The sequence below is a fragment of the Botryllus schlosseri genome, chromosome 15, assembly GCF_051294905.1.
Source record: "Botryllus schlosseri isolate E-star chromosome 15, Bs_hap1, whole genome shotgun sequence".
Classification (NCBI taxonomy): domain Eukaryota; kingdom Metazoa; phylum Chordata; class Ascidiacea; order Stolidobranchia; family Styelidae; genus Botryllus; species Botryllus schlosseri.
Genome location: NC_137250.1, coordinates 8,403,346 through 8,427,668, shown reverse-complemented (window position 1 = coordinate 8,427,668; position 24,323 = coordinate 8,403,346). Strand labels below are relative to the sequence as shown.

The 24,323-nt window shown below is 40.7% G+C and overlaps 3 protein-coding genes across 4 annotated transcripts; 1 reads left to right on the top strand and 2 right to left on the bottom strand.

Annotated features, from left to right (window-relative positions):
* Positions 1-2,635: 2,635 nt before the first annotated feature.
* On the bottom strand, positions 2,636-4,565 carry LOC145457359 (uncharacterized). Its single transcript, XM_080335555.1, has one exon. The coding sequence runs from the start codon at positions 4,480-4,482 to the stop codon at positions 3,085-3,087; it is 1,398 nt and encodes a 465-aa protein (XP_080191681.1). The 5' UTR covers positions 4,483-4,565; the 3' UTR covers positions 2,636-3,084.
* A 1,061-nt stretch (positions 4,566-5,626) lies between these two features.
* On the top strand, positions 5,627-7,176 carry LOC145457227 (proteasome maturation protein-like). The gene is made up of 5 exons (XM_080335414.1): positions 5,627-5,769; positions 5,982-6,079; positions 6,479-6,590; positions 6,844-6,991; positions 7,050-7,176. The coding sequence occupies exons 1-5, from the start codon at positions 5,767-5,769 to the stop codon at positions 7,121-7,123; spliced, it is 435 nt and encodes a 144-aa protein (XP_080191540.1). The 5' UTR covers positions 5,627-5,766; the 3' UTR covers positions 7,124-7,176.
* A 742-nt stretch (positions 7,177-7,918) lies between these two features.
* On the bottom strand, positions 7,919-23,658 carry LOC145457215 (PAN2-PAN3 deadenylation complex subunit pan3-like). Of its 2 annotated transcripts, XM_080335396.1 has the most exons (19): positions 23,397-23,658; positions 20,304-20,410; positions 20,137-20,245; positions 18,368-18,778; positions 17,571-17,702; positions 17,346-17,474; positions 16,131-16,322; positions 15,137-15,246; positions 13,178-13,340; positions 12,189-12,347; positions 12,010-12,126; positions 11,067-11,186; positions 10,346-10,475; positions 10,174-10,288; positions 10,001-10,113; positions 9,811-9,940; positions 9,014-9,157; positions 8,895-8,954; positions 7,919-8,507 (listed from the first exon to the last, which is right to left on the bottom strand). In XM_080335396.1, exons 1-19 carry the CDS (start codon positions 23,434-23,436, stop codon positions 8,376-8,378), a joined length of 2,613 nt encoding a protein of 870 aa, XP_080191522.1. In that variant the 5' UTR covers positions 23,437-23,658; the 3' UTR covers positions 7,919-8,375. The 2 variants fall into 2 exon arrangements, with proteins under 2 accessions (XP_080191522.1, XP_080191523.1); XM_080335397.1 differs by lacking the exon at positions 17,346-17,474 and having other exon boundaries at positions 23,397-23,656.
* Between the last annotated feature and the right edge of the window lie 665 nt (positions 23,659-24,323).

Sequence of the window (24,323 nt, the reverse complement as noted above, 5' to 3'; positions counted from 1 at the left end):
TTACTATATGTTACTAAATATTTTGTTTACTTTCCTAATAATGCTGTTATTGATGAAGGAATAAGCATTCAACTGTAATCCTGTCGTTTTTATACAGTCTACATAGACATAGGAATACATTGTAGTGTCAACTAGGCTTACGTAAATGCAACGTCCTCCGTTGTTGCGCCGTATCCATGGCCATTGTCTCTCGACCAATCAGCGTAAAGTTTGGGTTACGGCCGTATTGAATTAATATTCTAACTGCTAACTCATATGAATTAATTGCGCTCATTCCTTCTATTCCGTGATATATGTTATAGCTATGGGGGTCAAAGTAGTCAGCGTTGCTATAGGTAGAGGTCGAAGCAACGACGTCAATTTCTACACAGTTACTATAATAGAAGTATCGGTTTTCAAGATATACCTATGTAAAAACTTGTCACTGTCTTCTTCCTGGTGTTTCTCCGGGCTTTTTTTTTTAATAAAGACGCCGTCGTTCTTCCTGAATACATGTAGGCTACGCGAATGAAAAGAGCGAGGAGAGCGTCTAATAGGAAGATCGGACACTGTTACATCGGGCATTAGATCCTGACGCCGAGGTGGATTTGCGACAGATGATTGTGCATTGTGCAAACAGAGGTAGCTGTGGACGATAGCCTGCGATAGTATGCCGTATCCTTGCGACTATATAGAGACTCCCCAGAACTCGCAATAGCTGGGTCTACCAGTCCTGCGTTATTAGCTCTTGACACATGCATAGTATTGCCTCGGTCCTGGTCGTATTTACTGAACTTCCTCCTGTCTGCTCATTACAGCGCATTGTGTCTTCTTGTGTAATACATTGTAGACTGTACAAAGGGCTGTTCAAAAATAACTTTTTTCCCGGATTCCAGCCATTCACTGATTAAATTGTCAGGCAGTGGTGGCTTTTGGGGTGGGCGGTCGTCCGGTCGTCCCGTCTGGTCGAAGGGCCCCCCTCTTTGATTTTAGCGCCATTTTTCAAGGGTTGTAGCGAATAGACGTGGAAATCCTTGTACCAATCAAGAAGATGATCCCGCGTTCAGATGCATGAGTGAATAATGAAATCTCCGCATTTGTTATAAAAGTCCGATATCCCGACAATCATCAAGTCTCTGCATGCCTGTTAAGTTGGTAGACGAAAAGCAGGAGCTGCGATTACATATTTATAGGGGGCCCCCCGGAAGTCTCGTCCAGGGCCCCCCAATCGTAGAGCCACCACTGTTGTCAGGTTACCCTAAAAAACGCTGCACGCCAAATTTGGTTCAATTCTAACTAGTATAAGACTCCGCAGATCCAATTAAAATTTTCAATTTATTAGGGAAAATTTAAAAATTTTTTTAAATTTTTTCGGTCAATTCCATGGAATTGTTGAGCTGTGTTCAAAGGCCATGCAAAACAAATTCGAGTCAATTCCGACCAGTGGAAGCGGAGTTATTTGAGTTTTTTGTTGATAATTCTCGGATTATCCTCCGATCATTGATAATCCGAGAATTATCAACTAAAACTCAAATAACTCCGCTTCTACTGGTCGGAATTGACTCAAATTTGTTTTGCATGGTCTTTGAAGACAGCCCAACAATTCCATGGGTTGACAAGAAAACTGAAAAAAAAAAAATTTAAAATTTTTCCTGATAAATTAAAATTTTTAATTGGATCTGCGGAGTCTTATACTTGTTAGAATTTAACCAAATTTGGTGTGCCGCGTTTTTTAGGGTAACCTGACAATTTAATCAGTGAATGGCTGGAATCCAAAGAAAAAGGCTATTTATGAACAGCCCTACCTGTACAGCGTGTGTCTTGAGCGGATGAAAACAATAGAAACCGCTGCTTATGATTCACAGCCGAGTATGGAACAGCAGTCTCTCGTGCCGATGGATCAACCAATTCCCCCACAACATAACATAACGTACGTCAAGTCGAGCAAATATTCAGCTACCACTGTAGAAATATTGTGGTATTTTTTAAAGGATATTTATATCAAAATGACTGACTGACCGTCACTCATTATACGAACACTACTTTACAAAATCCTTAATGTAAAAAGTGAATAGTTTTGCTTTCAAACCGGGAAGTAGAAGTGAAAGTAGACTACGCTAAAAACGTATCCACCCAAACTATAGCGCAAGTTGGCAGAGCCTATTTTGCTGTTCTAAAAGAGTAGCAATACTTCGTTCCCGACCATTATCTCGATTCAGGTTATAAATATGAGATTGTCCAATAGCAATTGTAAGTTGGCACAGTATTGATTTATCAGCGTCGTCGGTGTTTTTCTTTGTTGAATAGAATCAGTAGTGGTAACAACATGACGAAATAAAAGAAGCAGAAAATTAGATTCACTTAGGTACTGAAGTAGAGGAAAACTACTTGAGTACTTCGAAAACGTAGAAGTTCTTCGTTTTTGACCACCTCTTAGTGTTATCTAGGCTGTCAACTCCGCATCTGCAAAAATATACGATTTTGGATGAAAACTTGTGTCGTGTGAAAGAGAAATCTCGACAATGACGAACTCTAGCTATGATGCAACAATCTATCCTGCAAATCTCTGAGCGTAAACTCCTCAAAACTTGATTAACGTGCTGCTGGAGACACGAGACTACATTATTTCAGTACACAGGAAGAAATCACATTAAACTTTCGATACGCATAACATAGCTATGCTTAATATATTTGACTCACTAATTTCAACTGTAAATGCAGAAATATTCGCGCACCAGAATAACCTTGCTCCTTACCCACTATCGTTCACATATCTAGACAGCACATCCAGATAGTGATATTTCAACTCATGATATCTTTGACATATTATAACGAAAAAGGAGACAAAACGGGAAATTTATCAAGAGCATTTTAGTAGTAGAGGAATAGGATTGAAAGACATCATTATACAACGCAAGTAATCACGGGAATTACCACATAGAACATGCCGAAGATAAAGAAACATACGGTAACATACACTTATCATGCTAGGGATTTACAGGACGAAATTTGTGAGCAATAATGATGAAGGCGATCGACTACTGCTTTAGTAAATTGAAATCATTTTGTTTAATGATATTGTCTTGAACACTTGTGATTATTTCGTTATTGATAGCCGGGACCCGGCTGTCTGGCTCTGTATGCACCACCTCCCCTAATAAGCCTGTGAGGATTTGTCGGCGGTTGACCATACGATGAGCCGGGAGCTCCAGGAGGGTACGACATTGATGGAGGCGGGGTGGAGGCCGCCCCGTACGACTGCATTTGTTGAGGAGGTCCTCCAGCAGAGTATGGCATTGCAGCAGAGCTTGTTGGTGCCATTCCGTAAGGCTGGGATGATGCTACAGTAGACTGAGGCATCGGATTCGGGTTAGTCGGAGTTGGAGCGCGCATACCATAATTGTATTGGCCAGAGTTCGGCATTCCAGCGGGATGCTGCGATGCAGGGGTCGTATAACCTGGTTGTCTTTGTTGTGGTGCTGGAGGCATCCCACCGGCTTGTGGATAACTTCCTTGCCCAGAAGGGTACTGATTATTGTAGGACACTGCCGAATTTGGGACGGTTGGAGTTGTTTGCATGGGATAAGAAGATCCCGCTTGCGTGACAACACTTTGAGAAGCAGCAGCGTTACCGTAATACCCTGGTTGCTGAGTTGACGCTCCATACTGAGACTTTAGATCTGGTGCTCCATACTGAGATTTAGGATCCGTGGCTCCATATTGTTGCCCGGGTAGGGCAGCATCGCCGAAAGAAGATTGCAAACTACTTTGGTGTTGCTGAGAATTTTGCGTCTGATCGGCGCTAGGAGCGAAAGATGATTGCACCGAGTTTTGGTGTTGAGCCGGCTGCGATTGCGGTAAAGTATCGGGGGCATAACCTGCCGACCCTTTACTAATATGACTTCCGGCAGGACTTGCGACCCTATCCCTCTCCTCGCCTTGGCCGGGCAATGATTGAGTTTTAGCCGCATCCGTAAGCGGATCGAACATAGAATTGTAAGACTTTGATGCTTCAGAACTACCTGCGTCTTGAACAAGTGTAGCCTCCACATGCGGTTGCAGTTCTTGCTCTTGCGAAGCAGAATAGCTTGGTTGTTCCGCTTTAACGCCACCGTTTTCTTCTGGATTATCGTCAACGACTTCACCAAGAGAATCCAGTATGTTGTTGATCCTGTTCCTTATATCTACCAATTCGGATCTTATGTTTTTCGCTCTGGGAACTGATATTTCGCCCTTCTCTCCCTGGCAGAACAGGGTGAGCTTCAAAACGCGACTCAACTGAATTGCGAGAGTAATGTCGGAGTCGTCGAAAATCGTGATTAAATCCCCATCGTCGTCAGCGTATTTGATTGTGACTTCGTCTGTAGGTTGTAAAGTGTTGCGAAACACTCGTTGCATCATGAGAAGCAATTCGTTATACGTCAGGTCTTCATTGTGAATGGGTATTCTTCTGACGTCATCGCCGAGACGGGCTTTGATGATCAATTTTCCGCTCAGATCCATGATATATGTTAAACTTTAGCTACATTTAAGTAAATGACAACCCCTGAATTTATAATTCGTGGTAAAAACACACAAATTTCAGTACACCATTGAATAATATAATTTTTGCCTGACACTTGTCAAGAATAGAGTGATCGTCACTCAACCATAGTAGGCTAAAGAATTGAATAGAAGATTGTATATCAGCAATCGTACCACCATTGCATTTGCACAGGAAGGGGAGCAAGAGTGATGATTTTCATGAACGCTCAATGAAATGCCAGCTGGCACTCAGAATTGATGATTCATGAGGTACATTTGAAAAACAGTATTTTGTATGATTTAGATTAGATTTATTTAGATATGAAGTACAGATTTGGATATGTGATGTGATCAGCTGATCAGTATCTTACTGTGAATGTATCGAATGGCCTTATTGTGGAAATAACTCTATTTATCGTGCACCTAATCGTATCAACACTGTTTCCTGGCCACATATTAATACAGGTTGAAAATGAGTCAAATATGGGAATAATTATGACACCCCTTGAATCCAAAATATTCAGATTCACAAAGTAGACCAATCAAACTGCCACATTGGCTTACAGATATTCTGGTAGTACCAGTAATATTCGCATGGCTCTGCGGAAAATGCTCCCAACAAGCTTCTACATCTGGCAGATGTCATAGTTCTCTGGCCCCGTCCCACAGTGTTGGCCTGTTGGGATGTTCGAGTCATTCTCATTGTCTTAGACAAAATGACGTGACTAGAATCGGACTCGACGTATGAGAAATGCGGGATGAGTCCTAGAGTCGAAGGTTGTGACTTGATCTCTGTACTGTTATTCCCATAGCAAGACCATACCAATGCAAAATATCAGATTACCTTATTACACGAAGAGCGATAATTGGCGTAACTTCATACTGCCTTCAGTTCTCAATCTCATATGATCTTTACGTGGACTGACTGTATGTCACTCATAAAGTCTCTCAAGCACGAAGATTTTGTATGACGAAACCAATTTCGTCGTCATTCACACAAAATAGGGTGAAGTAATCGTGGGAGATTTTATTATAACTGATGATACATGTTTAACCTAGTTTAGTAGAAACTTTTCAAATCCAAGAAAATTTCAGTGGTAGTAGGTTAGTTATCTATAGTGGTAGATATCCAAAAAGAATGACTTTGCAAAATAATCATGACTCACCACATGTCTAAATTTTCAAGTCACTTGCTCGCTTAGTTCGTTCGCTTATTTTGCCTTGAAACGAAGATTAGTAGAGTAATCGCAAGATTTTCTAGAAATGGTAAGTTGTGTTGAACAGTTTCCTATATCTTCCAGACATCTTGTAGTTCTGACTTGTGCAGCGATAAGCCCGTCAGATTCCATTGCCCAAAGTACGGTAATGTGACACCGTAGTCAGTAGTCACTAGTAAGTGTGTGTAACTCATGGCTATGGTACTTTTGTTTATGAAATCGTTTGATACGTGCCGCTCTCAATATATATATTTAATACAGGAAGCACCAGAAACATTCCATTCGCAAGGAAAAGACTTGGTTTCAATGCCAAGTGTGGAAACGGATGAATTTTTAAGTCAATCAACTCTAAAATCTGGGTAAATGCATTCCCTTTCCTCAAATTTTGCAGAATCTAGCCGTAATTGAGAAACGCACAATTGAGACATTGAACTTTAGAGCAAGTGCAAACTTGTTTCTTATCTGAACATAAAACAGGCTGTTTAATTGTTATTTCTTATGCGCAGTTGCATTTGATTAGTTCTGCAAGTTTGATCATTCAGGATAATTGCTAATATTGATATAGGTTGTTATGTACTAATTATGACAGTCTCACTCAAATACCAAAACCATACCACTTAAACAGTGAATAGTCTTCAAAGTCTACTCGTAACTGATTTGGTTGCAGTGGGCCTACTGTGGAAATAATCTAATGAAAGAACTCGGAGATCTAGTTGAAATACTCTTGTCACTGACTACTTTTTGCTGGAACATTTCAGATTCAAAAGTGTTCACCGTGGAGTCGCCGCACCGCATCCATTAGAAAGATCACTGAAACAGTATGATGAAAAAGTGTTCAATATGCGAATGAATATGCTCAGGTCCCATCAGGTACGTGTTAGTATGAAAGTTCTATGATATGGATTCCATTTCAAGTACGGTAATCATGCACTCACGTGTTATATTTTGTTTTAAGTTTCATATTACAACCATCCTTTCAGGCTCTAGCTGACTTGATGATCTCCCGATCTCTTCGCTACAGCCTGGTTCTGAATCGAATTAGATATACTGTGCTTTCTATTCATCTGTTCATGTATTTTCAATGTTCATGGAACCGAATAAATTCTCTCTCTCTCTCTGCTAGGGTATGTTCGCCCCGCTACAAATGCGAATGGAGCTGAACACAGCAGAAAAGGGAGCCAGAAGGTTGCCGTGTTTGCACTCGTCACATCTCGCAAGAGAAACTCTTCTCGGCAGCGACATTACGTTATCGCCAAAAGATATTTTCAATGGTAATGACAACGGATTGAATTAGTGAATGCAGACTAAACCACAGATTATTCCTAACAGATCCCAGCCAATCGGAGGTCATGGGCGATCCGCACATCATGGCAGAGCACCAGGCTGGACTGAAGTTTCTCTGACCGTTTCATCTTAATATTCTTTCACTGAATTTCAATAAACGTGTTGTAGCACAGCCTTGTCACGATTTCTTTCATGAACTGTGTCCACTTGTATGTTTGCAATGTAGGTGACAGACATTCTAGCATTACACGGTAACCGCTCGGTGCTCATCAATATTGCCTGATTGGTGAACTGCAGGACTTACAAGGTTGGGGCTGGATATATTTAGTACAATGGCCTTCCTTGATGTTTTGTAGCGCATGAATTTAATCAGTGAACCTGAACTGAAGACTTGGCCTGTATCTAATATACACAAGAAACTTCGTTGTAAGCCCGTGGGAACCTAGAGGAAACTTATCTTTGTTTTTAAAAAAATCAACAATTCGGCCAATATCTTACTGTGTGCTGTAGTCAGGAATAAGCTAATGCCGATAAACTATGTAACTCTTAGCGTTATACAATCTGACACAAAATACTTCGCTGTCAGCCCACGAGAACCAAGAGCATAATGTTATTTTGGAATATTAATATACCAAAAGAATCACAAATTTGGTCAATATCTCCGAATGTGCTGAAGTCAGGAATAAGCAATATATACTTCTAATCGTTGGCCTGTAAATTCGTCCGATATATAAACCAAAGTACTTTTAGGTAACACTACTGATTATGCAAGCGAGATGTGCACACCAATTGAGCAATGCAGATGCTGCATCATGATAGTAACATATAACTTGGAAATCCTGATGTTGATAGTAACATATAACTTGGAAATCCTGATGTGGAAGTTTGTCATTCTAAATAAATACAACAAAATGTTTTGTTTTCTTTATTTATAAAAACCCGTCAACAAAAGTTTCAATGCAGAAAAAAATGCAAGACTAATACCCACGCAATGAATGGATCGGCTATTCGCCACACATATGGCACTAACCCAAGAACGAGGCAGTCGGTAAGAAGTCAAGACACGCGACTAAAACAGAGAAAAATTCCTCATCCATATCACACCGCAAACCGTTCAACTCGACATATAGCATTAAGAGCAAAACAAAGACGTAAAAGTCGCAAATTCAAAAATGACCGATCAAGCACAGAAAGTGATAGAAAATTTCATGTAGTACTCGACGCAAAGGAGTCGTATCGCAGGAAATCTCATAAAAGTACTTGAAAATCATTCAGAGTTACGTTGTTTTCAAAGTACCTCATTCGTTACAAGTCACAGCAATAGCAGCAATCAAATCGTAACCATAATTCGACTCATTGGCACGGTCGCCCTCACCGTTGCGAGGCAGTTAACTCATCGAAGCACTTCTCAAAGGCTTTTTTCAAGTCGGCGTACGATACCACAAGCACGTTCTGTTCGTCCCTTGACATCAGACACAATCTCTCAGGGGCTCCCGCGTCCAGCTATTTACGTGCAAGTGCAATATTATCGCTCAATGTAAAGGGATGAGGGTTTGTGATCACAAGTTATCACACATATAGACTAGACATCCAGAATTAGAGCATGATTTGAACACAGTGCTTAGGATTATAACTCAGAGCCCGAATATACAAATCAGGTTCGAAATGTTTGAAATTAGGGCAACTCTATTGTGACAAAATAAATGCTTTTGCTTGCGCATGACAGATCTGCAAGAATCAGAAAATAGTAATAGTGTAACAAAACGATGAAAACTGATGTAAAGTAAGCCCTAAAAAATCACAACAACAGGAGGAAGTGGTGGTAGTAAGCAAAACCTACTAGGCATACATCTCTACTGACCACCTCAGCTAAAATAAACCGACCCTCACCTTGTTCAAACACTGCACGATGTGGGCCATGTCAATCCACGGAGCCCCGGTCTCGGTAACCTCAAAAGACATCGACCCTTGTCACAACGTCAATCAACAGACACATACGACCCATTTACCTGATGGAACACATGATCCCGGAACAACTTGAGCAAATAGCGATCGCCCGTCTCCGACCAGTCCCGGCCCATGTCGACGCCGGGTCTCTCGTTGATGATGCAGAGTTTCGACAGAAGCCGGAACAAACGTCCGTTTTCCGCTTCCTGCCATTCATTAAAACTGGTAAACGAACACAATCTCATATAGCTGGCTCATAGATACAGAACTTGGAGAATACATTTATTGTAACACAGAGAGTATTTGGGTGCTTCTCCTCAAAGACTTATATATATAGGCACAATAAAATGATTCATCAGAGTTACGGACCATCAAATTTACATTGTAAAAATGGCAACAACAAACTTTGAAGTACACAGTATAATCAGGGTTGCAACACCGACCATATTTCTAAGATTTGTCTTCATTTTGAGCGACCATGTCATAAAAAACTATTACATTGTGCTGACTTTTGTCATATTTTCAGTCCTCACGACAATTGCACGGACGACACAAATGAGGGCTTTCAGCTAGACCAGATAGCGACGGGCCAGGACTAGGACTGGGCAAAAGTGGCAATTTTTCGAGTCATCGGTTTACAAATTTAGCAGGAGTTTTTGATCCACGACAATGGCAATGGCATCCATGCATCATGAAATCACGATTTTTTGTAACTGGCAAACTGGCATTATAGGGTATTGACAGGGAGACCCGATATGACTGAAGGCAAAATCGACAGACGAAATACACAAAACAAACTAAGAGATTTGAAAGTTATACAGAAACTATTTCTCTTCAGAAAAAACTGGGATATTCGAACCTTAGCCAGTTCATTCTCAATGATATCACCGCGTACGATGGAGGTGTCAAGTTGAGTATAAAATCGCGCCCCGATCATCGGCATGATGTCGTTGACGGTCCTGTGCCTGTTCTGCGGCGTCAGCAGGTACCTGCCACGAAACAAACAATATGTCAGTGTCCTAACGAGCGGCTATCACATCGCGTTTCACAGAATGAAATTCTTCAAATCCGTCGAATAGTTCATCACCACGAGGTCGAGAGACTGCGGGAAGTTATCGCGTTGAATAGCGGAGACGGAATTGCAAGCGAGAGCCAACACCACCTAGTTGGAAGAGAAATCATGCATCGAAATTAAAAAACCGGTGACACAGACAGTACATACTTTCCCGAGAGCGATCAGATCCTCCTGCTGGTACTGAGGCATATGCGCCCGCGGATTGGAATGAGAGTTGTCGTAGCCGAGAACGTCAAAAATTCCGACTCCGTTGATGCGCAATCTAATGTAAAAGCGCTGTCAAAAATTTCTACTAGGTGGGGCGAGATATCAGGCATACCTAGACTTGTCTGTGATGATAATTTTAGTCGGGTCCATTACGCGACACGCGAGCCCGGCGGCATGTATGCAACGCAGGGCTGACGTTAACTGGACGATGTACGTCCATATAAGGCTTTCTGGTAGTAATCCTGCAGTGGAGACGAGATTTATGAGCTCATTTTAGCCAGTCTCGGTCGCGTAGAAAAATTTTATTGAAAGTTCCATATTCAATCTCATGTCCATTTCGACAAAAATCGTGAATTAAATCTTACCAGAATCCCATCAAAATTTAATCAAAAATTCCTCGAGTAATTATGAATACCTTTATCCGACCGCTTTTAGTTCTATAGGCAAAACTAGGCCGAGAACACTTTTTATTTCCGAATTGGAAATAGCTACTTATACTTTCACTTGGTACCAACGATGTCTACCACCCTGACCTTGAACACATCTGAAATTCATCCAGCAGCAGTCATTGTTTTGCTGTATTCTCACCAACACTTACTTTTTGCTATTTTCAGTTTGTCAAGTAGAAGTAGTTTAATCCTCCAATTAGAAAGATAGTCAGAGGAATTTCATGGCTGTTTCACGGAGTATCGACATCCAACTTTCATAAAAGCTGAATAAAGCCCAGCTTCATAAGGACTACTTCTACTCGTACTTGAGCACGTTTTTGCGTCCCTACTTCCACTTCTACTCGAGTAGCTTTCTTGACTACTTTGAGCACCTCTGATTCTCACCTGGGTTTTTCCCACCGTTGGTATTCCATTTTTTCGACGCAAAATTGTTGTTAGCATTTTGAAAGTGCCGGGTCATCAACGTCTCCGCACCGGCATGATAGTCATGGGAAAATATCAAGGCTGTGGAAAGGCAAGGCGTGTTACGGAATAGCCGAAAACTACCTTCAGAAGGGACAAAGAATCTTCACAAATGACAAGATAGCGGAATGGTGTATCATCCGGCTTCTTTATCAGCCGGGTCAGACCAAAGAACTGATTAGTAAAATGGTGTCTGTGGTTCCCAAGCTTGGCGCTCTGCATCACCGGTGCAAAAGGCTATATCTGCACCTATCTGCATATGCACATCATGGCATGCATATGAACAAATCGTGTGTATGCATATCATGAGTCGGTGTATAGGCCGCAAAAACATCAAGGACAAAAATAAATAACGTAACGTCCTATGCCTAATTGTGTACATGTACATTTCAACGTTGATATGAAAAGGATCAATTTGTGTTCGTGAAAAATTCAAATCAAAGACGCCGTTAGGGTTGCTCGAACACGATCGAATACTTGACGTCAAACAATAGCTTGCTAAGCACTCTCAGCAGTGTCACTGCTATCAAGGCAATTTTATTGTGTTTGTATGTGACCCGTTATCAATACAACTCAACACGCAACTGTGATGATAAGTCGGTCAGCCAGCCAAAGCCTATATCCAACACATGAAATCTGCAAACTAGGATTCCTTTTCTCGATATGAATCAAACATGACAAAATCGCAAACTGGGTACATTTCAATTCCAAATGGACATTCAAATATTTTCACAACAAACAGAGCATACTGGTAGGCTGTTAATACATATACATCGGGTTATGATTTCATCTGCAAAAAGCATCCATAAATCATACGCACGTCATTGAAGGATTCAAAAACTAAACAAATTGGGGTTGCACTTACAATGTTCTCCAAATGCTTTGGAGGTGAAAACTTCCCGTAAAATCACAATGTTTGCATGTTGAATTTTCTTCCACATCTCGACAAGAACCATACACTTTTGGTTGACTTGGCGAAAACCTGTACGCGCAAAACCGAATATCGAATCAATTTATCAAATCAATGAAAAGGACAAGGCTTACCGTGAATTCTTCGTAAACAATATGGAAGGCCGTCCTTGTACTTGATTGCTTTGTAGCATGAAGTTACGAAACCGAACGTACTAGACTTCTGTTGAATACTGTCGGATATTGGCTCCACAGGGAACAAACTGTGGTAGTTGTCCACTTCAGCTGGTACCGCTGTTAAAACGAAACAGCGTTCAGTCAGGTTATCAATGAAGCAAGTACTGATCTTCTGGTTACAGGTGCGTTGAACGAGTATGATCTCTAGCGCCCAATAAAACTTACGATATTCACAGTCATTTTACTACTCAAAACTATTAAGTAGTCCAAAATCATAGCTCTCTTTGCAACATCACCAACTAATCAACACAGTCGACTAAGTCGAGTGACACCTATCACATGGACAGAACAGCAAATGTCAGAAACTTCCATCGCTAGCTTTACTAGCTCGAGTAAAGATTGTGGTCGACACAATCAACATCTCATCAAAAATTGCGGCCACAATGCGACTTTTAGACGAAGAAGAAATGTCTAGCGATTTGCGCTGCATAATTCAATCACAGGCAACTGGAATTGAATTCAAATACTTACAGATTCAACTCAAATCAAACTGAGTGACGCATTCAACAATATGTACAAATGAAATTGTGATTTTTAATAATTTCAATCCAATTTTGGGCTGCAATCAGCATTTTTTGTTGTCAAGTCATCGCCAACTACCTTAATTCGGTAATTTCTAAGGTAAATACACATCACACGAGCTAACACATTACTGCGCTTGTAAGACAATGCACCTTTCACACCAAATTACGTTGACAAGTAGTAGCATTTGTCAGAAAAGTGAAACTGATAATATTAATAATCAATTTGCACATACGATTCAAGCACCCCGAACTCTCGCAATGTACAGAGACAAGTTGATTAATCTCTACTCCGTGACCGCCGTGTTTCAGAAAAAAACGTTCGCACGCGATCAAAGTTTCAACACCCGTCCGCTAACAACTCACATGAGTCCTGTTCCGCGTCGACGGTCAACATCGTCAGAGTCTGTTTTTTCATGATGGATTGTCGGAGCTCGTCGGGCATGAAAAAAGACGGGGCGTTCGCCCTTTGCTTGATGTACTCCACGCTGGGAGGGGACCCGGAAAACATGTTGTACTGCGGAACGACCTGCGTTACGTGAAAAATTTCAGAGCAACTATAGCACAAATTCAAAAAAGGTCAGCAATCAGACTTATTCAAACTACCTAGTTAGTTGACGGTCAACTAAATGCAGGTCTTTTGTGGACTTCTAGTTTAGTTGCCGATTGCGAAAAGTAAGTATCTCTAGTTCTAGATTTATTATAGATTTTGAAAAGTGATTACTGTTGTGTGCTGTTCTTGCTACCTACTCACAGTGGTGTAGCCCAGGGTTGTGATAAGGGGGTCGAAACCCATCCCATTTCGTATTCATGTTAATGCTGGAAGGTGTTCCCATTCCGAACAAATTGAAACTAATGAGTTGTGGGTTTTCAAAGATTCTAGTTTTGAAAAGGAAGTAGTTATAGTGGTGCATGTTGAAAAGCAAGTAGTTCCAGTTCTGGTTGTGCATTTTGAAAATCCAAAAGTTTGCGCAAGTCTCTAGGGAATCCATTGGTTCGAAATTGTGGAGTGGCGTAAAGAATTTGTAATAAGATCTCTCTCTATGTCAAAACATGCAAACAGCATTAAATAGCTTCTTGGAGGTACAGAACTTCAATATACAATTGAATAGTACATTCATATTGAAATGGACCCGAATATTTTCGGCTGACACTCGTCAGGGGTAATCGTCAGCAACTAGTAGAGAATTTAAAAGAACAGTGTATAATATCAACAATCGTAGCCCAAAATATGACGCCACCAGCATGAAATGTCGAATACGAGAGTGTTCAATGTACTATTTTTAGATGATACACGAACTCTTTTTGTTGACACAGCCTTGGCTGGTGTATTTTGATAAAAGTCGACTCCCAGGCACACAAATGAAAGTGTGAACACACTTTCCGACTATGCGAAATCTGTCGTCTCGATAGTTTTTAGCACATGCGGGATTATCCAAGTGTCTGCCAATTGCAGAATTTATGGCCTTTGATTGTTCCGCATCAATCTTGAGCGGATAAGTTAATAGTGAGATTTTCACCGAGCGTGCTCTAATGAATCTAGGGACATGCTGATTTATGCAGTATTTAACATTCCACATAAACACCAACATTCAGGGATCGGTCCCATTAAGCTTTGTCGTCTACAAATTGACATGGGTAAAAGACACGCACGCTCCACAATGGTAGGCCTATTACTAACGTCAAAATTTGCAAAATGTATTCCTCAATTTCATTCATTGGCCAAAACAACTTCTTAACAAGATCCGTTGATATATACGAAACCTTCCTTCAATAATTCATGGGAACAATTGCACCGCTTCATACATCGATATCTAACGCATCCGCATAAAAAGAGTAGGAACGGAACGGAAATCGATCTCGGTAAAAGGAAGACAGAACTAATCCCCAAATGGTAAGTATCCTAGTTTGCATTAACAACAACCGAGTAAAGAGCTAAACAGCGCAAAATCGAATTAATGCGTTTTGCAGCATCCCGTTTTAATGATTCGAGTGTAACATTGCCAGTCATGTTGGTCGACTGTTGAGACTAAGAATCATTATAGTTTCGATGATTAAAAACATGCAGCAAAAGGCTGCACTATGTGCACATGTTCAAAAAATTCTAATTTCTCAGAAGCAGTGACCAACCCGCAGGCTTATCACAATGCGTTACGTGACAATCATGTTAGACACATGTGGAAGTATTTCTGATCAAGTTAAACTAACAATGTTATTATATTCTTTATACAGAACTATTTGTGGTTGAATGAAAGGGTACATAATTGCATCGCATTCACAATCGCACCGCAGCAACACCGATAGTAATCACGATGTCACGCTTACCACGGCCATATTTTGCCTCTTCTGTCCTTGAGTGAAGAAGTACGTCGTCCCCCCGAAATTTTCCTGCGACACCTTGGCCTGCATTTCCGCATCGGAAGCCGAATGGCTCTCTAAAATCGACAAGACACGTGCCGGCAAAGCAACACAAAACTAGAAAATTTTCACCTTATTCAAATTAGATTACAATTACCGGTACTGAACTTGCAAAAGTTGGAGATTGAATTCAATCAAAATAAGGAAGAAATACAGCATGAATGAAGTCCAGCCCATATCAAATCCGAGTTCACTGTCACAAGAAATGTCTGTGCACTTTGCTTTGCTCGTTTCGCACTACACAGTTCTACTGGGCCATTTTCCGGAAGACCAGAAATTAGAGTAGAAACATACTTAGAACATAGAAACCTTTGACAGAATAAGATCAGAATTAGATTACCGTAATTTCACTGTAATCTGCTCAACTAGAGAGAACTATCGATATCTAGTTGTTCAACAGGGGGGAAGGGAATCAGAAACAAATTTTGGTGCGCTATTGATGACTGAACACGTGGGCATAATCTAGCATTCGATGAATGGTTAATTACCGTATGAAGGTTTCACGAAGTTCATGACATAAAGAAGTTCAAATCAATATGCAATTGAATAACGTATATTTCTATTAAAATGAACCCGAATATTTTTGGCTGACAATCGTCAGGGTTAATCGTCAGCGACTAGTACAGAATTGGAAAGAACATCGTGTATCAACAGTCTTATCACAAAATATGACGTCACCGGCACGTGCTCTCTCTGCCCCGATTATCCGAGTATCAGCTGGAAATATTCGGGTGCATTTCAATATGAATATATTAAACAATTGTATAATGATTTACAATAAGGGATACCGGTAAGCAGATTAACAAAGGTTTTTAAAAGGGGTAGAGTTGTCATCAATTCTACCCCCTGTCCACGCCCCCGTAGTTCAACTCTCATACACGAAGACGGAGATGAACAGCACCTGTGTTCAACGGCTCGAGCGGAGAAGACCGGTGTCCAAGATGGCTGGCAGCCCGCCTGGCTTGCAACGGTGAAGCTCGATCTGACACATCAGACCCCGATCTCGTTCCGAGTATGTGGCTCATATTGCCCACCGAGCCGTTTGACAACATGCTCTGGCGGCCGTAAGGAGACGACGTGGCCGGGACGAATCCTTGAAAAGACAGGGAGACGCGTTCATCTTGCGGTTGAATATTGAAAACAGAGGAATATCTTCATTCATAGAACGAGCAAATCCTTGTAACGTGAAATTGGTGAAAGGAATTTTCACAGTAGCTGTTGCCCAAAAAACAACAAGCAAATGCGAAAACACTACATCTGAATGCTTGCCGAAAGCATTGATTTTGCATTGAACATTTACTACATCAAAAATCTACATCAGCCAGATGAGTATCAGAGGAAGTCAAAGTATTCATCGTTTGTACCTAAGTAGAAGTAAAATTGACAACATAAGTTACTACTTAAGCATGAGCGGGAGTATCGATTACAATAATTACAACACTACTTCAAGTTGACGTAGAAAATGAAGTTGTGAAAAGTAGCCTACTCAAGTATGTAGTTTCAAAACGTAGATTTAGTCAAGGGCTTGCATACCTTCGGCAATTAATCGAAACTTTCTACTTCCAGAAATTGCAAATTGGATCTTAGCGACGAACTCAAAATGAGCAACGCCACTACAAATAGCTGCAATTTTCGAAAATATATTCAGTTTCCGTGATACATGAGCTACTTCGCCAAGTTGTTCTAAGATTTCATACCACGGTGCTGCAAACGTACCCCTAAACTACTTTCTAGTATACAGAGTAAGTGACGGAAGTAGGCAAAATCTAACTGAGTACTCCATGAAAAAGAAGTATTTCGGTACTGACCACCTCTGTTGAGTACGCAAGAGTTCAGTGACTAGAAGAAATGCACCGAAAATGCTGATGCACACTGTCATTTCTGGACAACACTGCACTCTTCACGCGCAATCTTTGTTCCGAACACATTTCGACATCCATAATTACAAAGGAAGCCATCAAAGTAATGTCAAATCATAGCCCTCTAATAACCTGGTGATATCAAGGTTACCATCACAATTTACAAATCTTCACTTGAAGTCTGACTACGCAGTACTGGTAGGGTAGGGCCTAGCTCACCGTGTGATACATTTAAGCGTTCGCGCTAACCCAAGTACCTTGTGTAGGAGCTGTCATGCACCGCTTCAATCTACTCTGATTCTCTTTCTTTCTCAAGATATGCTGAAAGTCGTGCTCTAATTTCTTTAGCGATATCTTCAACGCTGACATGTTGGCTCTCGACTTGACTGCAGTCGCGGCAATTTAAAACACAGTAAATCAGGCCGTCAAAACAGACCTAGACCATTATCAAATGCAATTTAGCCTAAAACATAGCAAACTACCTGGATGCGGGCTGTGATTCAACGAGTTATCGCTGTCTCCGCCAGCATAAAACGTTGGTTGCTGAGTTGGTGAAAATACATTTCCGTGGCCGTTGGCTGGCATGCCATCTATTCCAGGAGTATGTTGCCCGCCTTCAAATATTGATGCAGCAGATAAAAAATCAAGCAACACCGAGGTTCAGTAATGGATGACTCTGAACCCAGTAAATTGTTCAAGCACAGATATCAGTTCCGCTGATTTTTGTGGTACACAAATCTACAGCCAACTGCATTGTGATAGTAGTGATAACAAATAAGATGTCAGGACTTTGAAAAATCAATATCAGTAAAATGCAAAAGGAGTTGAATGTTGTTGTGTTGAATATGGCGCAAGTCAATAAAATAGATACGTTTTAATTCCGCCCGAGAACAGCACACCAGAGTTGATCAGCTACAATATTTTCAGCTTTTCTAAATGAGATTTGAATTAGAATTATATCGCCATGGGTATTTCCAAATTAACTTAGAATTACTGAATTTGCAAGAACTTGTAGATATGACTTAAGTTCAAAAAATGCAACAAAAATATAATTCAGTTCATATGAAATCAGCGCTCATCCTCATAAGCATGAGAAAGACAAATGTCTGTACTTGGCCCGTTTTACGCCATACAGTTCTCCTATAGCAATTTCAGGAAAACCATATATTAGATAAGAATTGAAATTAATATTTCACAAATTTGATTATCGGCTTCTCACCGAGATAATTTGTCCGATTAGATCACCAGAATTACCTAGTTTTTCAAGTCTGCAACATACCTCCTAGCACATCACCCATGTTCGCGTTGGATTTTGCCATCCCCATCATATCCTGATCGCCCATGGCGCGTACGGAGCCTTGCGACATGAACCTCTGCGGCTGGGATGGCCTATAGGCCGCTGACTGCGGTTGCACGGCTCCGTTTTGTCTCTGGCCAATCCGTGCCAGCCGCGAGCTTGGAATAAACTCCCTTATTCCGGGAATAGTCGACGCAGACAGCGGCTGGCCGGCCTGCATTTGCGGCATGTGGAGATTGGGCGCAGACTGATTCCGCGGAACAAACTCCCTCGCAGCTGGATTGGGTCCCAAGGACGACAGCGTGTTGTGGCTCGTGCCATTTTGCCCCCCTACGTTCAGCGACTCAAAAGAACTGATAGTCGATTGGAACGAGTGCTGGCCTTGCTGCGGAACTGCGGTAATATAACAAAAGCGATACATTCCCGATAAAATCTAGCAAGAAACAACCAGGAACTTCACCAACGGTATCACAGAAACCAGATTAAAATGCAGCGCACAACATACAAGGCACAGCATTTTGCTATCAACAAACTCCGACAATCCTCACGAATAGCAGGCTTCACAAACACTTATTATTATTTCCTGTAGCCACACCATCCAAAAACAAAGACCGTTTTCACAAAATCAGAGGCGTTGCACACAACAGAATATGCGGCAGTAAATGTGTCAGGAAATGTTAGGAAATGTAATGCAAGCTACTCTGCGCTCGGCACACACCACGTGCCATGAATAACAGATCATGCATTTTGAGTCACAGTTACAGGCAATGGCAGACAGCAGGTCTCTACTTTCAGATATAAGAAACTGCATTGAGAGGGTTCTCGGAATTAAATAATGAAATCATGACGATAAATCTCAAATGACCGCGGTTTTCATTCTATCAAGAAGATGTAAGTTGCAGCTATTTCAGTAGTGCTTTGACAGTTTTCAAAAAATACCTTCATATATACCTATCTAATTATATTCGATCAATAAGGCTGGATAGAATATTTAAATAAGATATTTCATAATATAGCGCCAATCATGTCATTCTCAGGGACCAGCAAGCTAATATTAACCAGATTGCAAGATATATCAATCCAAGGCTAGACCATAGAACTTGTTTCAACCTTGCGATTTGTCATCAGTTGTCAAATATGGAGTGGCAGGAGCTCTCTCATTTTAGTTCACATAACAATTGTCAATCAACAACAAATTCTTTCGATTGCGGTGCATAGACCCTGGGCAGTGATTGTCATTCTTAGATTTTGCAGAACATCGCAAAAGCTGTCATTTGCATTAGCAACATAGCTGAATTATGACTATATTAAAAACCCTCTGACATAAAAACGATAGCAATGAAGTGAAAGCAGTTTAAGACGTGAGGAATATGAATACTTGTGTGCTTATTATCGCTTAGGCTATCAATTGATATATACTTAACTAGAACCATGATTTCTAGCCAAGACCAACCATGAGTAGCCTATTTTCTCCAAGATCTTTCAAGATGCTTGTTTATTCTGCTGAAAATAATGCTTTGCTAACCTTCACGGTACAACGATCTACATTACATGACACAAAATAATTATACACTGAAAAATAATAATAGCAACAAACTACTCAGTACTGAAGAATAGCTCGAGCAAGTTACATGATGACCTAGCGCTTCTGAGATAGTGTCCAGATTTCTTACTAATCAGATTTTGCAATCTCTCAGCCATCAATGAAGTGTAGTGCCTCCATCTCTAGTCATCACTATCTAAAATCTCACCCATCGGTGTGAACTCCTTTGCTTCAACACACAAATTTGCGTCTTCTTCAGTTGGATTTTCAAACGACGCATAGGATCGAAAATCTTGCCCATTATCAGTCGGGTGCAGCTGAAAAGGAATCGTCAGAGGAACTGGCTCATTTCCAAATCGAGGTCAAAGTGCGTACATGTCCCAAGCCCACATTATTCATGCTATTGTTCCGCATCAACGGTTGAAACTTGGATTCCTTGCCGGCTCCGAAAGACGGGAATTCTCCAGTAAGGACACTGTCAACTGCGGATAAGAATAATAATATGGATCCCATGACAAATAACAAGTACACTGACAGCTTCGCTTCATATTATGTTATAATTCTGAGATCAAATCAAGACCATCATCAAAATCAATGATATATACATGGGGAATCGATTCAGGTTTCCCTGTGAATAGAATCCACAAAATGTAGCTAATTAGTCAGGTATTGAAACATAGATTCGTACGTCTCGAAGTTTATTGATATCACATCTGACAGCATCCAGAATTTGGGAGGGAATGTCATTTATAAGAACAGATGGTATATTCAACAGTAACGAGGGTGAATTCAATACTCAAGTTCAAATGAATTGCATAGTACTTTATAACACTGGTCCTTTTACTGGATCTGCACACGCTTCAGACCATGAGTTACACTTCAATATTCATAACAATGCAAATACGGAAAGCAAATATTTTATGGAACGGGCATATTCATTGCGATTCAGTGAGTATGCTCATTGCCCAATGCCCATGTTGATGTACCGTATGCTACAGCTTTGGGCTTTAGCCACTGAGCTATATACCACACAAATTATCACGTCACAGGCTATTCTGGCAAAATGATGATGATGATGATAGTATGAATGTGGATATCATGATCCATTTCAATATTCTGGGGCTGATTTGACTTGTAATAATCCCAGTATATTTTACTTCATTGTACGCGATTGGCTTTGTTATCAACTCCTGTTCCTTATCTACACACCAAAAAGTTCACAACTACTGCTGACCCGATAACCAGTTAACCACCCCATCCAGAATATGGTCACACTGCTGTTCATGTTCATGCCTGTCGTTCTGTCATACCTTTTAGTGCATTTTCAGGGTGATACATGAAACCAGAACTCACTGCGCCCCTGGGATACATCTCTTAATCTCTATATACTGGTATTTAGCAAATTTACACTCAACTACCGTAATTTTCCGTGTATAATCCGCAAAATTTTCACGATTTTTTGCCCTAAAATCGCGGGGTGCGTATTATACATGGGAACAACACGCTTGAAAAAAATCTCCCTCGATAAAAAACTTGAAATCACACCTTTCTTCATGTTTGTTTCCAATCGCACATCACTTTCAGCCATCGTGCCCAGTAATTCGTATTATCAATGTAACGCGCTACCAATTTTAAAAAAAGCGTGTTGCCAATTAACGAGAGTTGTCTGCACAGCACGCAATCTCCTGCTGAGTTGGTTTGCCGTTTGCACGCGAGTGAAATTAGGTCATTCATTGACTGCTGGACACGCGAGCGGCAATCCTCGCTACTTCATCGACAGGCCATGTGCGCAAAATATTATCGCTTGCGTCATCAGCCGCACCTCCAACAGGCGTGGTTTGCACGACATAACCGTTGGCCTAAGCAATCGCATCTGACCTCGTGCACAAGATGTCGCGTCACCAGCCTCGCAGGCTTTGGCTGCTATCGTATAGAGGCAATACCGTTACTTGTATAATGATTAGCAATCGCATCTGTAATAGGCCTCGTGCGCAAGACGTCGTGTCGCTGGCCCGAACTATCGCGTCGCCAGCCTCGCAGGCTTTGGCTGCTCTGTACTATCGTTTAGAGACAATGCCGTTAATTGCATAATGATTAGCGATGGTCATGTCATGATTGTTCGACAGTGACATCGCAAAACAGAACAACATCGCGTACTAAAACACAGCTATTCATGTACTGTGAATGCAGGGTGCGTACTATACATGAGTACAGGCTTTTTCCCAGAATTTGCATGCCATTTTAAGGGTGCGTATTATACATGGGGGCGTACTATACTTGGAAAATTACGGTATATCAGGCGTTAAAGAAATATTTTGTACTGAAAAGTGCTGATGATGTTATTTTTACCCTTTGGGTGGGTGGAAATAGATGGATCACCCGATTTTAATCCTAAGTGCACTTCCTATTACAACCTTGGTTGACTGTGTGTGAGAGATTTAGCATCATCTCTGCTATAAATACACTGTAGCAAAGCAACATGAATTGGTATCATTATCAGGGCTGGGGACTATGATTCAAGTACTCGAATCTGAATCGAGTATTAATTTTAATGATTCAAAGACGATTCTTTTGAGTACCGGTACTGAAATTATACGCTCCTCGCCACTGAAAGTTCATTCATCAACGAGAATTATAGTTTCGATACTAATTTTCACTGTTGAAGCCTTCAAACCTTGATTGGCCATATCGGAGCATACAAAACATATACAGTAGTACAAAGCTACGAACGTTACTGGAAATAGCACATTTTCGAAGTCATGATCATCCCACAACATTGTCACCAAGTGCAATGAAATCGGTATGGTCGAAAAATACTGAAGTTTCTTTAATCTGATGGATAACAGGCCGCATTTTATTCTTTGTGGTCGCATAAAAGGTACCTATTTGAACTTTGACATTTCAATTCTGTTATGATGTCATAAATGAGTGATACGTGATTACTCGACTCGAAGAATATTACATGATTCAGAATCAAATCATTCGGGTACCGGTACTCGATTTTGAAGACCCCAAATCATTATTATTGATTAGTGCCACCATGGCAAACAGCATGAAAATAAATCATAGAAAGGTAAAAAATTGCAATGAGCCGCTATATTGTGCACTCAATGTGCAGACACATGTTAACGAGAGAGACAAATCGTACAAATATTTCATTTCCATATAGTCTTGTTAAATATTCAAAGTATATTGTGATTGTATAATTTGTGGTCTGAAGTATCTTGGTCTGATAAATACTCTGGGACGAAATGTCTTGAGTCATAGTATCCCAATAGCTTAATTTTTCAAGGTATATACCAAAATCTGAAACTTCACTAATTACAACTACACATATCCAGACATCTCTATTCAACTGATAATTTGTAACATGAGGTATGCACTTTGGGATCATTGTTACCGTGATAAGCCTATACTAAACAAATACTGTAATGATTTGATTTTAAATCAACTCAAGAGTAAACTTACTTTGATGATAAAGCCCCGCATCTTGTTCATTTCCTTCCATTACAAAAACATATACCAGTATAATGTGGTCACATCTGGTTCAGATATTCTCCTTCGGCAAATTTCACGTCACGACAAACTCATTGAAAGTAGGAAGTTTCAGAACATTAATTCAAGAAACCTAATATCAAGCACACCGGTTGTGGTCTCCTGACCGGTAAGTGCAGGAGCTATCCTGCCATAATCTGAATGAGAAATTACAGTAATTTTTATGATTTTTACGATCTTAATTATTACCCAGTTAAGTATGAACTTCATCATATTGCACACATTCAACAAACAAGTATAGCATTGGCTGGGATGCTCACTAAAATAATTGTGTGTCTCAACAGATACTGTAAATTGATTTCGTTGCAAGTCCATATATAGTCAGCACTCAGCACAAATATAATATTGCCACTATTTTATATACTTTGTAGTTATGATTGAAGGGGCCGCTGGTTTGATTAGATTACATTGCATTGAAAGCAACCCCTCCAATCGTTGAGCAGTTCTCAGCCGCGGACGAAAATTCACCATCCCGCGCAATCAATTGTGAGAAAGTTGCCTTGATTACAATTACAACCCATCCCGATAAATAATGATTACCCACGAGTTTGATGTTTGGTCAAAAGTCGCACGCGTCAATACCGATGGATACAAAGAACAGCCTCGATTAGAAATTATTGAGTGAAAGTTGCAAAACTCATTCATAACGCCGGATAGTTAAACACGCATGTGCGATATAGTTGAAAGAAATGCTACCATTACCGTGAACTCGTTATCTTGCACTTGTTGCACTCTGCGGATCATAGCTCTTCTCCGCCCCCTTGTTTAGTTCTATATATTATCGCTAGAGCGATTACTTCAATGGCATTTTCCAGGAGAACTGGAAAGTGGCTACGAACT

Bases quoted from the DNA above. Each gene is read 5' to 3' on its own strand.
- LOC145457359 (XM_080335555.1), bottom strand. From the start codon at position 4,482: ATGGATCTGAGCGGAAAATTGATCATCAAAGCCCGTCTCGGCGATGAC.
- LOC145457227 (XM_080335414.1), top strand. The intron at 6,080-6,478 runs GTAAATGCATTC...GGAACATTTCAG, and splicing joins CAATCAACTCTAAAATCTGG to ATTCAAAAGTGTTCACCGTG. The intron at 6,591-6,843 runs GTACGTGTTAGT...TCTCTCTGCTAG, and splicing joins ATATGCTCAGGTCCCATCAG to GGTATGTTCGCCCCGCTACA.
- LOC145457215 (XM_080335396.1), bottom strand. From the start codon at position 23,436: ATGGAAGGAAATGAACAAGATGCGGGGCTTTATCATCAAA. The intron at 17,475-17,570 runs GTAGTTTGCTAT...CCGCGACTGCAG, and splicing joins GAATCACAGCCCGCATCCAG to TCAAGTCGAGAGCCAACATG. The intron at 13,341-15,136 runs GTAAGCGTGACA...CACGTAACGCAG, and splicing joins AGAGGCAAAATATGGCCGTG to GTCGTTCCGCAGTACAACAT.